The sequence below is a fragment of the Siniperca chuatsi genome, linkage group LG16, assembly GCF_020085105.1.
Source record: "Siniperca chuatsi isolate FFG_IHB_CAS linkage group LG16, ASM2008510v1, whole genome shotgun sequence".
Taxonomy (NCBI): Eukaryota; Metazoa; Chordata; class Actinopteri; order Centrarchiformes; family Sinipercidae; genus Siniperca; species Siniperca chuatsi.
Window position 1 is genome coordinate 25,559,181 of NC_058057.1, and position 15,354 is coordinate 25,574,534.

The window sequence follows — 15,354 nt, forward strand, 5'->3', positions numbered from 1 at the left end:
AGTCGCCATGGCAGCTGAACAGAAGTGTTTTCACTTCTGGTTCAGACCTGACTCAGACTCAGTCCACATGGAGGATTTTTTTCCCCTGCTTAGTCATGGTTTCATAGCTGCTGCAGAATGAGAGGACAGACACTGAGCTGTTTGTCCCGGTGCATTTTCTTCACTTATTTACAAATCAGAAGAGACGAAAAGAGATGGTTTAATACTTAAGCAGAAACCGCTTCTTTCGAACGTGTCTTACATAAGATAAATGATGATAAATGGTAGATGTATGCTAGAGGCAAAATAACTACAAAGAGATGAGTACAGAAACAACAGAGTGACTGTTCCCTCTCTTTCCTTTGGGATCAGACTGTCCTGTTCCCCGTGTTTCCGTCTGTCATTGTTTTGAGCGGTGGTATGTAGCCACGTGGCTAATGACTGCTGGGTGTCAGTGACAAGACCTCAGCCATAATTCACGATGGACGTTCTGTGTGTGTGTGCATGTGTGTGTGTGTGTGTGTGTGTGTGGTACGTCTAATGTGATCCGTGCAGCTTCTGGCTCGTCACCTGTCGGTTGGGTTTCCTGCTGTCAGCATGCTGCATGCTACCTGCACACTGCTAACATCCTGCTAACACAGAGAGCCGCTCAGGGCAGGAAGCTGCTCCACCTGCCTGTCTGCAGGCTGCAGAGACTGCTGAACCCCAAATCCAGCACACACACGTTACCATAACAACATACACCGTTCACCATGCCATGACAGTACATACTATTGAGTTCAACAGGGTTCATTTTGACTTATTTTTGTAGACTTTTTAGTATTTTGACAAAAAAAGTGTTCAAAATTAGTTTAGATTGACTGAAAACTAAAAACACTTTAGTCCATTTAATCAAAATTGTATGAGATTTAATCTTTTCTCACACATTTTTCTGATTTTTATTTATTTATTTTTTTGGTCAAATTGTATGAATGAAATCTTTACAGTGACCGTTCATCAGAAAATTCGATCAACGGCCTAAAATTTATGACGCATTTAAAAATGCAGTAGTACCCAGGAAGGTTGAATCATTCACACGAGAGCACAGAGATATATCCTTAAAGAACCAAACCAATGATTTCGAATGTTTTAGCCCCTTTACTACAAATCATAAACTTAACTTTACATCACTGCTTGCCGTTTTGTAAACCATGCCAAAGTGTTTTAGTTACATTATACAGGTAATTAAGAGAAAAAGAAATCTTCACTTACAGCTGCATTACCACTTAATGACAACGTAATTTTGTCAAAAGTGAATACAGATTTGATGTTAACTGTGATGTGACACAACTCAAGCAAGTTTCAAGAGTCTGCTTATTGTCTTTTTAAAAAAAATAATGTACAGAAATGAATGGAAACCAGTTGTTCTCTGGAAGGTAGAAAAACTCTACTGCATTAAATATGTCCAGCTGTAAAATATACACACTTTAAGGTTAAGGAACTAAGACTGGTATGTTCCTTTCTAGAAGCAGCAGTGTTATAGATAAGTTTATAAGTTTTTATCTTTTGTTTTTTAAAAATTGTGTTAAAATTAGGGTTGGGTACTGTTCACATTTAAACCAATACCAGTACCCAACAGTACCGAATTCCAGATACTGGTGCTCTCTATGTAATAACAAAAATGTAATTTAAAAAATAAGTCCAAACTTCTGGAGGGTAAGTTAACTTCTTCCTGCTGGCTGCAGGCGTGCTAACGTTAGCTGTGGCTGCTGCGGGGGACTTGGCTTTCAGACTATCAAACAGGGCACCCTCTTCAGCTTTTAGATATATTTTGCGTTTGACCTGGTGATTCCTCAGGTTAGACGTGTTGCCCTGGCCAGCTTATGCAGCGTTGCATAGCTTTGCTTTGGTCTTGAGAAGCTGCAGCCTTTATTCACTGACAAACTGTAACCTACACTGTACATTTACTGTCAGACTGACAGCTTCACTGCTCACCTTTTCCGTAGGTGTGTTCCGTTGATTGTAAAATTAGCCAGCAAGTACAGACGGTCATTTGCAGGTGAAAAGACGTCCAGGTTGAAACTGGGCTGAATTTGGTTTAAAAGTGTAAGATTTTTTTAGACATCTAGGTTACATATAACCTTTGTTTCAACAGAATTCAAAGTCGTCATTCATCACCTGGTGACCATGAATGTCTGTACCACATTTCATGGCAGTTCATCAAACAGGGTGGCTGTGGCTTAGAGGTAGAGCGGCTCGATCCCCGGCTTCCCCCAGCCCGCATGTCGCAGTGTCCTTGGGCAAGATACTGAACCCAAATTGGTCCCGAAGGCTGTGCCATCAGTGTATGAATGTGTGTGAATGGGTTGAATATGATACGTAGTGTGAAGTGCTTTGAGTGGTCGGAAGACTAGAAAGGCGCTATACAAGTACAGTCCATTTACCATTTAGTTAAGATATGGAAGTGGTGGACCGGGCCGACGAAATGAGCAATGCCGCTAAGCCTGACTAAAAATGAACGAATGTCATAAAGGTGAATAATTAAGTAAAATAAAAGGGGAACTGATTCATAAGAGGCTTAAGTTGCATTGCACAAACATCCTTTTACAGTTTAATTTCATAGGCGAAATGTTTTGTCAAGGTTTTTTTTTCCCCACTTTATACACTTCCTGTAATCTAGTGTCCATTCACCTGTGGAAGGTGTATCTTCACTAAGCCAGAGTGTAGTTATACAGTTCCACATCCAAACCAAAAGAATATTCCAACAATGTGAATTTCTGTAGTGCTCAGGGATCGCTCCAGATATTGCAGGATTTGCTGTTAAGCCCCCCTGGTAGATAAGAGAACTGGCTCTGTTAACCTGTTCATACACCTGACACAACATTTGACTGTGAAATTGTTTCTCACTGTGGATGGCAGGAAAGTTGCAACAGAAAGAGAGAGGGCATTACATCTGACAAGGACAGTGACTGAGACCTGAACTTACATGGTATTTAAGGTTCTTTATAAAGAGGATCTAGCTGCTGGGAAACCTTCATGTTTGGGAAAAAAAAGCCCCCGGCGTTCATCAGATCATTAAAAAACATTGTGGTTGGTTGCCTGCAGTGGAAACTGATTGAGCAGCCACAGTAAAACATGTTTCAGCAGCGTTTTGGCTGCTGGTAATTTCCCAGTGTGGTATTTCTCTGAATTAATTTAATCACACATCATGTGTTCCTCATATGAAAAGGTTAGGTAATGGTTAACTTTAGGATAAAGTCATGAAAATGAAAACTTTCCTTTGAGTAGAAATGTTATTGTTCATACTAGATATCAGGACATTTCATTAGAGGGGTCAAAGGTCAGCGTGTTAGAGTAAAGTCTTCAGCTTTACCTGGTGTTTTCTTTTTGATTTGAAATGAATCATGAGTCATGTCTGTAGCGCATAATTTTTGACTGTATAATTAAAATTGACTTTATTTGACTACTTTATTCAACATGAAAATCTCTTGATATATAATATCTTCTACAAGAGAGATCTGAACAAAATGGCGCAGTAAAATAGTTTAAAACACACACAGTAAATTAATAACTTCCCAGAGGACGAATACTTTTGATTTTATTGATCCCATGGCCTCTCCACTGCTGCCACAGTATTTTATTTTTTTTCACATCTCACTATTCATTGAACACAGCGCAACCATAGAGATTATGCCACGCCATTTATGCCGAGGTATCTCTCGCTTTTAATATCTATAAATACTGTATTAGACCATTGTGGGAAATGCTGCAAATCAAAGATCAGGAATGTTTTATTGAATTATTGGGTTTGTGTCAATGTGTTGAAGTACTTTGATTTGTCAGGTATTTAATTTAGTGGATTCGCCAAAAACAAACATTCACATCTGGTTATTTTATCAATAAACAGTTTTTCAATTGATTTACCAAAAAATTGACTATATCACAATATAAATCATATATATCCTGCAATATAAACATGACATGTACTGTGATAGAGGATTTTATTCATATCCCCCGCTCTTCTCCGTGTACGTGTACGTGTGTGTGTGTGTGTGTGTGTGTGTGTGTGTGTGTGTGTGTGTGTGTGTGTGTGTGTGTGTGTGTGTGTGTGTGTGTGTGTGTGTGTGTGTGTGGTACAGCACAGGCGGATTTCTAAACTTTCCAGGAACTTCAGTTGTTATTTTCCTCTACTTTCTCTCCTTTCTGCTCAGTTTCTTGTGCGTTCATGAAGTGGACTCACGCAGCTTCTGGGTAGCTGCAAAGTTTGTACTATAACATTTTAAACTCAGCAGTAGACTTTAACAGCAGCAGTAACTTCACTCTGAGTCTAAATGAATCCCTGACCTCCTCTTCCTCCTCCTCCTCTTCCTCCTCCTCAGTTCCCTGAATGTGGATTTTTCGGGATGTACGACAAGATCCTGCTCTTCCGCCACGACCTGAACTCGGACAACATCCTGCAGCGTCTGACCTCAGCGGAGGAGATCCACGAAGGAGACCTGGTCGAGGTGGTGCTCTCCGGTAAGAAACTCTTATTTTTACTATCAGTTAATCTATTGGTTAATTATTTTATTAATCAGTTAGTCCTGTAGCCTGTAAGCCTGCATCCTCTTCATCAGTCCAACTATCAATCAGAACTATCAACCTCATGGTGGCGCTGGATGGAAAAGTCAAGTGATCACTGAAGTCATTAGAATTCACCCTCTGGGGAACATGAATGTCTGTACAAAATGTGACGGTAATCCATCCAGTAGTTGTTGAGATATTTCAGTCTGGACCAAAGTGGATGGCCCGACCGATCGACATTACCCTTTGGATAAAAAGGAATAAATAAATAAAGCGATATATACATATTCTTTATTCGGTTTCATGCCAAATGTGTAGATTTTGAATAACAATTCAAACAACACAAATACAATTTTATTAACACTATCATTAGTAGTCCCCTTATTATTTATTACATTGGCTGTGCAGGCTGGAACCTGTGACCATTCAGCAGTTAGAGAGTCTCTCCACTGTCCAGGCAGTAACAACCTTAAGCACTTCATATATTTATTTTTTATTGTCTGTTTTGTCTCAGCTTCCTCTCCTCTTCCAGCTCTCTTGTTAATCCACCTCTGAGTGAGTGCGGTGAGGTCGCCTCAGATCTTGTTTCCTCCACTGTGGCATCGCCCTGGGTCACCCTGCACGCTCTAACCATAATATTGTGTATAGGATTGTCATTTCCTGAGTCGTGTCGACAGGTTGGGCTGTAAAAACTAAAACTGACACCTTAACAGCTGAACACCCAGATGCAGAGGAGCAGCAGGTTTAAATTACACGGGAGGAAGAAAACAAAGTTGCAGCCCACACCGCACCGGGCTCAAACCCACGACCACTTCCTCCTCCTCCTGCTGCTGCTGCAAAACCCTGCAGAACTGAGCTAGTTTATGTCTCTATTAGTATGTCTGCCTCTGTTAGTAGAACAGTGGAGGCATCTTACAACTCATGCCTGACTCTAAGATGCATTGGAGAACTGGCTACAAAGAGAAAACAAGCTTTAGATAAGATCTTTTATCATCTAGTCGCATGTTTTTCCTTTCTGGTACCTCAGGCCTCACAATTACAGCTGCCTAAACCTTTAATCGCCACTTCTCGAATGTTGCAAATACAAATATTGCAGTGAAAATTAAAATGGCAGTTTTGAACACTTCTACAACCATAACCAGGGAGGGACTGTATCTCAGGGGACAGATGTATGGAGGTTTCTTAATGATAAAACTACTGACCAAGCACTAAACAAATGTTAGCTTTAATCAATCAATCTGATTGTAGAGTGTGCAGCAACAAAGTCATTCATATATACAGGACAAGTTGAATCAGAAATCAGAAATACTTTATTGATCCCCGAGGGGAAATTCTTTGCAGGCCATATTTCAATTTCGTGGACAATTTCCTCCAGAATTTGTTTTGTCAGATTCTGAGAGGAAGCATACCAATCATTCTTTGGCTAACAGGCCTGAACAGGACACGAATATGTCTGTATTTCACAGAGGGGTCAACAGGCTAGATAACTATCTAACTGTGCTTAGACTGTTTTTTTTTATTTGTTGCAGAGGGGCTAGCATGGCTCTATAGGGATGGCAATGTCAGTCTGTCTTGTCGGTCGGTCCACCACTTTGGTTTAGACTGAAATATCTCAACAACTATTGGATGGAATTCCATTCAGTTTGGTGCAGACATTCATGTTCCCCAGATGATTTATCCTAATGACTTTGACGATCCCCTGACATTCCCTCTAGCGCCACCATGGGGTTCATGTTTGAGTGAAATATCGCAAATATTATGTTGGATGGATTGCCATAAAATTTGGTACACACATTCATGTTTCCCTCAGGATGAATTGTAATAACTTTGACGATCCCCTGACTTTTCATCTAGTGCCACTATCAGGTCAACATTTTAATTTGTCCAATACTCACCAAAATACCTCCAAAACTAATGACATTCCCACCAGCTTCAGCTACACTTTGTGTTTAGTGCTAATTAGCAAATGTTAGCATGATGACATGTTAAACTAACATGGCGAACATGGTAAATATTATACCTGCTTAACATAATCATGTTAGCAATGTCATTGTGAGCATGTTAGCATGCTGACGTTAGCATTTAGCTCAAAACACCGCTGTGCCTAAGTATGGCCTCACAGAGCCTCTACCATGGCTGTAGACTCTTAGACTTGTCCTAATATTATTAGCTTCCTCCTCTGTTACCCAGAAGTGGCTTCCCCAGTTGTCATGGAATTGCAAATGTTCAGAGTATAATTTTTTTCAAGCAGTCGTCCATGTTGGCCTAAAAAACCGAGACTTAAAGTTCCTTATTGATCTTAGATACAGCAGCTGACAAACAAATCTCACCACAAGGTCCACTCAGTATCTGTTCTGGAGCTTTCAACCGTATCACATGATCTTTGAGATGTAAATTAACTTTAATACATTTACATTTATGCACTCTGTTCATGCTGAGGACAAAGAGAGGCAGTCAAAATCCTGCCACAACAGATCCACACTGACACGTATAATAATATTTTAGATATTATAAAAAATACTATATACAAAAAACTACAAGACACCATACAAAATATTTTTGGAGTGAAAGGAAAGCTGTCACACAGGTTACGTTTTCTTTCTTTCTTTTAATAGTAGCCTTCTTTAGACTGCCCCAGGTCAGGTTCAGTATCAGCAGATACTCAACATTAAAGAACCTGAATTGAGTTCTAGCCGATTTGCAGGATTGGAATCACGACTTAAGCTGATCAAGGCATTTTTAAAGGGATCTGCAGCAATAAAACCTGTTAGGGATATCCCTAAAGGGTGTAATGGTTTTATACAACCAAAGCCGAAATAATTTCCTAAAAACAGTAGTTGTGCTGATGACAAAGTGAAGCTATATACATATAACAAAAGAAGGGACAACAAATAAGGCTGTAATGACAGCATCTCCTCCTCTTTCATCCAAACCAGTTGCAGGATGGGAAATGTCCCATGTTGTCGCTTGTTGTTTAACTGCTCTGTATTTGTTGATTTCAGCTCTCGCCACAGCCGAGGACTTCCAGATCCGACCTCACGCGCTGTACGTTCACTCCTACAAGGCGCCGGCCTTCTGCGATGACTGTGGGGAGATGCTGTGGGGGCTCGTCAGACAGGGCCTCAAATGTGAAGGTAAGGATGTGTTAACAAGGTGCTGCAAGGCCGGGGTTTTTTTACTCCTACTGGGTTATTTTAGGTCACTTCATGCTATGATGACTCTGCTGCTGTGGTTTACACCTATAGTCACATGCTTCCTGAACGAACAGACTGTATTCAAACGGAAAGAGAAGCACGTGTTGAAGGCATCTAAGAGCAAATCACAGATTATTTGAGATGCATTTTGTTATGTAAGTGGACTGTGAGTGTTTCAGCATGTACAGGTTTTATAGTATTACCAAGCAACAGACTTGGTTGTTGTGGTTGAATGTAATTTGTTGTTTTTAAAAAGTTCTCCATGCAAGAAAGGTTTGATTTCCACCAGTAGGGATGCAGAGCTGGTTTAAAGAATTGTCTGCTCTTTATTTCTCCTACTGTAGATCTGCAGCTGCCACTAATCTAAACACAGTCAGTACAAATCACATCCAGTTGCCTGATGCTCTATCAGGGTCAGTCTGTCTATGATCATTAATACAAGCCACACTAGTGACCCCATCGTGCCTTTATACTACTCGAGTAGATAGAAATTCACAGGTAAATTCACTTAAACACTCACACAGACTCCAGTGAGACGATGACACACACACACACACACACACACACACAGTCAGTGCGTACATTGCTGCCTAGCTAGAGCTAACGTCTGTACAGTCTGTACAGTCTGTACATTTACTGTTTGTTGCAGATAAACATGGACTGCATAAACACTCCAAGAGTCACATTTTCGTGAATAAAGCAAGGTCAGAACACACGATAAGCATAACACACACACTAATGTTGGCATGTCTCTAACATGGCTCGCTCCGATGGGTGGAGGAGTTGTGATACAACAACAGATACGGATAGAGGTGGCTAGTCTGTCAAATGGACTTTAAGATGGACATACCGTAAACATGGCTTAAGAAAGTGCTCGAAATTCCTCTTACTGCACACATTATGGTTTTTCATTTAAAAAAAAAAAAAAAAAAAAGAATTTCTCGGATAATGTATCAATGATCTAATGCTGCTAATGATGCTAATATTAACATGCCAACACTGTCTTCTACTAGTGTGCAAATCAAATGTGTTGACAGCAGCAGTGATCGTGATTCTATGATTAGCTGCTTGACGAACAGACACTCACAGAGCTGAGGACCTCCAATATGGCCGCCACAGGGGGACATCACCAGAAAGCTCTGTAGCACCTACAGAAACATACATAAATATATAAACCCAACAAAGTGAAACAGGTGTCAGGCAGATCAGATTGGGATTTACTCAGAAATGATTGTCAGGATATCTGGGTATTTAAAACACTTCAGACAAGCTTCCTGTCAATTAAACTTTACGAGAGGAGGTGATGTGTGCTGCCAGTGTTTCTGCGGTGAAGTCACCTTTTAATGAGTATAACAGAGACGAATAGGAAGCTGCACGTCATTCCCTCTGGGTGACTGTCGCTGCACGATGATGAATAACAGAAAATTGATCTTTAAACTTAAAACTTAACTGTTTTGACCTCCATCCCGCTGAGAAATAGAAAGTTCAGCTTGTTGGACTAATTCAGCGCATGATGTCATGATTGTTTTATTACATTTAATCAAGTTTTATTTTCACTGAGGCTGCGTGCAGCGACTCCTCGGGGTTCAGCCTCGGCTTTGATTCCTGCCACGTCCGAACTGACCGAGTCATCACCTTGGAATCAAGGTCCAGGCACACGTCCAACACACACACGCACAGATTTTCACACACTGGTTTTTGAGCCTGAAAGCTGCAGCGACTGTACAGCAGGATGTGTTCATTGACTCAGTCACTTCCTGCAACTATTTTTCACATCTTTCAAGTCCTGATCTCGGCGCTCAGAAACCTCAGAGCGAATCTTAACTGTAGTGATGCCAAGCCGAGAAAAGAGACGCTTGATGTTGTGAGCAGCCGAGCGGCTGTCAGCGCAGAAATACGGCTTCCGCTTATATAACTTGTTTGGAGGTTGAAACGGTTAAAAAGCAGCGTTTTTAACCTGACAAGAATCTGCCCACTCACTCTGACAGATAGGAGTGAAGGACAAGAAACTTGATGGAAGAAGAAGAAGAGTTTTGTCACAGTTTTAAACGACTTAAGCATTTAATTTGGTAAACAACCTCACTAACCACCTGCATTTTGTTCACTTCTACACAAACAGTCGTCATGGCTGTGGTTTGAACTTTTGCCTCACAGATCTTGGTCCTTGGTTCAGATCTTGGTCCTGGTCCTTTCTGTGTGGAGTCTGCTGCATGAATAAACCATTTTATTTTATTTTCACATCTTGTCATGCACATCTCTTAATGGGGTTATTCAGACACTTTATTTATTTATGTTATTGTGTTATATATGTGATGAAAAATTAGACAGACATAGGTGTAACAAAATATACAGACAATAAGACAAAACAATAAGACGTAACAGAGGTTATGATTTGAATTTAGTTGTTTTTGTTAGTGGGAGAGCTACATATAGATGTTTCTTTGCATGTATGAAGTGTGTCGTGTGTTCATTGATGCGTAAGTGTGACCAGAGGAATGTGCAGATATGTGCGAGGAGGGGAAAAAATGATGTAAAAATAGCAATGGTAGATAAATAAATGAAATAAATATATAAAGAAATAGTTTGACGATGCACCAGCAGATTCGACTGGGTGGCCAGGGCACCTACCCAAAGGCAACTGGGATCCAGTGGATATATCGTCAGTTAAAATATAGCTCTGTGAGTTTAAACAAAGTTTGGCTGCACAGCATGATTTTCTACTGACTGACCAGCTGGTGGGACAGTCAGATTAGAAGAAGACAACAGCACAAACCAAAAGCCTGACAGCAGGAGGGTACAATTAAATGACATCAGAGTTCAAATGATTTTCTCCTCTTCAGGATGTGGACTGAACTACCACAAACGGTGTGCGTTCAAGATCCCCAACAACTGCAGCGGAGTCAGGAAGAGACGGCTGTCCAATGTCTCCCTGCCGGGCGCCGTCATGTCCGTTGCTCGTCCACCTTCCACTGAGTTCACCCCGACACCGCAGGAGGAGGTGGGTTTACTGCCATCAGCTGAAGCCTTTCACATGAGTCGGTCTGATGAAGCAGGTGTTATCAAGAAGATAGGTTCAGTCAGTTTTACAGTTGATCCACAGTTGGTGCGCTTTCGCAGACTGACTGTGCCTTGCAAAAAACATTCATAGCTGCAAGCATGTAGGCCTACTTGCTTTGTGTCATCTGATAATAATCAACCACATCACACCTCCACACAGGTATCAAAATCAAACAAGTTTGATACAGTACGGCCAACTATAGCAGGGCACAGTATCCTCTGCAGAGTGATGGACTATAAACAACATTTAAAGTTAGCCGTCACATACAGATGAGAACAATAATTTCTCGGTACAATTAAGACATCAAATGTGAGGGTCACATGTCAACAAACCAGCCTATAACGAGACACACATGCGTGAGCATTGTAAATAGCAGCAATAGGCTACAGTGCTAACAGTAAATAATACAGTTAACTGGGAATAGCCCTTACCTTAAAACAGAAGCGACCACGGAGGCCTGTTTTTTTTTCTTCTGATCTTTGAGTTAAAGTTAGTGAAGTTTATGATATTGCGCCGCCATGCTTCGATGGTGATGACAAGAACAGCATGTCGGTATCTTTATTAGAGTTAATTAGTGATGAATCACCCTCATGCAGGAATCGTACATCAATAGCCTAATTTTACATTTGAAAAATACATTTGAAAAACTCAACAGCAACGTCTCTTTCCAGAAATCACGACCCGGTTACTCAAGATAATCCACAGATTTGTTGTGAGCAGTTTCATGTAGGAACTATTTTCTTTCTACCGATCGTTCTACGACATATATATATATATATATATATATATATATATATATATATAAATAGCACTACAGGTAAGAGGGAAAAATATGTATTTTGGGGTGAACTGTCCCTTTAATATCTGACTAAGCATTCATTGGCAGCTTTCCATACTTGACAGTTTTCCATAAATTATTCTAAAGACACATTTGGGCTGGTACCGAACAAATATTGAGGCTCGATGCCCAACCCTAACTGTACCTGATTTTGTTTTAACATCCAATAGAGCCCCCACACTGTCCACACACAAGGACCTGGGTTTGAATCTGACTTTTCTGTATGGAGTTTGCATGTTTTCCCTTTCCCTGGGTTTCCCCTGGGTGCTCCGGTTTCCTCCCACAGTCCAAACATGTGCAGGTCGGGTCAACCGGAAACTCTAAATTGCCCCTAGGTGTGATTGTGAGTGTGAATGGTTGTCTGTCTATATGTGTGTCAGAATGTACCTTGCCTCTCACCCAGTGCATGCTGGGATAGGCTGGATAGGCAACCCTAAACAGTTTTACTAGTTTAGAAAATGGGTGGATGAATTGCTATAAGAAAATATGTAATTATAATAAATGGTTGTGGGTTTTTTTTAGGGGTAAAGAAATGGTGGGGCAACAACTACTTTGGACAGATGCGAAACCAGAAAATTTTACATATTGACATACATAATTTAACATAATGCGCTATTTCACATTTTCCACACAGTTTAACACAGGTGATAATCCAATTGAGCACACACCTGTTCTCCTCAATTTGCTGTTTTACTGCTCAATTCCCCGTTTGTATGCGCTGTCAATTAGTAGCTATGTTTTCCCTGCTGAGCAAGCCCGGTTTTACCACTTTGTCCTGCTGCTTTCATGTTTGGTAAAGAAAGATGCTTGAGATCCTGAAAGCTTGTTCTTGACCAGATACCATCCCCTCCGAATAACGCACACAGGAAGCCAAAAAGCGTCCTCTCTGACAAGCTAGCAGTTAGCCATTTTTTCTTGGAGAACCGTTCCACGTTAAGTCTCCAATTATTTTTTACCAGCAGTTTGGTTGGTTTGGGCACTGAGGCGTTTAATCTCGTGTTTTTCTTCAAAAGGCAGATTTTCACATTTGTGCTGTGGAAGATACTCCACATTGTTCGTGGTGACCAAAGTTATATCTTCTTTAAAAGAAATACTAACCTCCGCCAACTATGAGCAAATGACAACAACAGTACTTGGCAAATAGCCAATCAAACTGCAGTGGGGCAACAGTCAGTCAGCCCCACTTGGCATCAAATTTGTTCCATCCACTTTCATTGCCAAAGGCTTTGGGAATGCGTATTGTTGTTTTCCCACTCGACACTTGACATTGCGAGCGTGGGGCTATCCCCACATAGTGACCTCGAGCCGAGCGCAGTTAAAGCACCATTTTAATGTTGTTTATGTAATGCGGTTTTTTAATGTCATGCATTAATCCAGAATTATATTAACTTCTAAATTACTCGGTATCACTAAAACCACACTTTTTTCCGCTGGCTTTGCCTCACCTGCCCCAAATGACCCGTCGTCTCTAATAAGGAATAACAACTTTGAGGGTTTGGGGAACAAAGCCATGACACAGACTGACCCCAAATTCACACCAGACACACAGCCGTTCGATTCACAAGGTGTCAGCATCCTTCGAACAAAGTGCTTGTCTGAACCTGGTGGCTGGAGTTCAGAGGTTTTCATACAGCAACAGGCACATGTTGAAGAGTTGTTAGTTTAGAGATTTGCAAATAATGAATGACGTGAATAAAAACAGACTTTCCATGCTAGCAGATCTACGTTGTGCAACCTGCGAGCCATTTCCAGTAGTCTCCCTCTCTCTCTCTCTCTCCCTCTTTCTCTCTCTGTGTCACACCCACCCACACACCAACACACACACACACACACACACACACACACACACACACACACACACACACACACACACACACACACACACACACACACGCTCTCTCTCTCTGATTGCTTGAGGCGAACCACTGGATTTTCCATCCCGTTCAAACCAGAAAACAAAGTGAGTCACAGTCAGAGCTTCACACTTACTGGAACAAACAAACTTTTGTCAGCTCCATCACACTGTTATCCACACACACACACACACACACACTCTTTGAACCATCTGAACACAGAGAGAAAATACTGATCAGGCCTAGTGAGCTTTTTGTTAACCAAACATCCTTATAAACACAAAAATTCATCTTATTGTGTTTTTGTTAATGAAACATCGGCTCTTAGCTGCTGTTAAACTTAAAGATAGTTCAGTAACAGTACAGTAGGTTCACGGTCCAATACACTAATACACCTTTTAAAGGGTCAGTTCAAGCCATTCACATTCAGTGCGTTTACCGCTCACTTAAGGAACCAGGTTACTCAGAGAAAACAGGTTACGCGGGTAATCGGAGAACACGTTAACAGCGCGAATGTGCGGTGGAAATCATCTTATTTACTTCTAAAGGCTACTTTGGATGGAATTATTTTAAATACAAAGACGCATCGCTGCATGTAATTATCTCTCCTTTCCTTCAGCGTCTCTGTTACTTTTCCTTTCTTAAGAAATCATTCTACTGAAGAAAACCGACTATAACCCAGTTTCTTCTGTGCATGTAAACCCACTGATAGTTTTGGTTTTACGTGTCGATGTTTTAAGGTCTTTGACACAAATTTTTCTGCCGGTCAAAACATCAAAAACTTACATTTGAAAAACTGTGTGTGTGTGTAGGAACACGGCTTTTGAGGCATGAAATGTTTTTTTTTTTTTTCTTAGTTTTTTTATAATAGATTTTTATAGATTTTTAAATACCTAAAAACAAAACTCTTAATGAAAAAATAATTCAGCTCGTTTTACTAGCAGGTCTGTTCATACATTTAACTGAAGTGAAGAAGATACAGTGCAAATGGCAAACAGAAGCCAGATGAGTTCTTGATTATAATAAGAATGATATCCTTGTCAAGTTAAAGAGCAAATGTCTGAACGCCTTGAACAATTTAAACATCTTCAGAGGAACAAATTTAATACATCTGGCAGAAGAGAAGAGCATGTTTGTTCTAAGAAAGTCATTCATGTCGCCATGTTCAGGCAGCAGTTTATAAGGTTAAAGTAATTTCATTGTCTCCTCTGGCATTTCATGAACGTAAACAAAAACAACATGTGTGCTCTGGGAGGCCTCATCGGGTTTAGTTGATACTGTGATCCATGTTTCAGCTCTATAATACAATCTCATATTTTTTATATCAAAACATATTATTACATCTCTCGTGTTAAAAGCTCTTTAGAGATAATTTGGACTTTGATTAGGCGTCACAAGGGTTTGTACAAACATAATAAATCAGACTGTGAGAAGGTGGATTATCAAACTGTTCTGTACTAATTCAGGCCCATTGTGTCACATGCTTCCTGCTCTTTCCAGGACTGCGGTCTATACGCTGCACGTTGTACAAGGACAGCCATTGTTCTAGTGGATAGAAAAGATTTCATCTGTGCTCTACTTTCACAACGAGGGAACAATTCTCCAAATGTGGTGTCTCAGCTGAACCTCCTGAACCCTGATTGTTCCCTCAATTTCCCCTCAGTAGCTTTAAAGTTGAGGGGGGGAGAAAAAACTTTTTGCATGGAGAAAAAAACATATTAGGGTATCTGCAGGTCTTGAAAACCCTTAGAAGGTATTAAAAAGTTTAATTTACAAAAGTATTAAACATTTTGTCTTGCCTGCTGTAGGCTGTAATGTCAGTTAGAAAATGTTTTTGTATGTGGTTGTAGGCTATCAGGAGACGTTACACACCTTATAAACTAAAAGTGG

At 40.5% G+C, this 15,354-nt stretch overlaps 1 protein-coding gene across 1 annotated transcript in view; it reads left to right on the top strand.

Moving 5' to 3' along the window:
• Positions 1-15,354, top strand: part of LOC122863030 (serine/threonine-protein kinase D3-like) — a 45,188-nt gene that overhangs the window by 11,700 nt on the left and 18,134 nt on the right. The window contains 3 exon segments of the mRNA XM_044169059.1: positions 4,338-4,476; positions 7,524-7,655; positions 10,556-10,713. Coding sequence (XP_044024994.1) covers positions 4,338-4,476; positions 7,524-7,655; positions 10,556-10,713 — 429 coding nt within the window.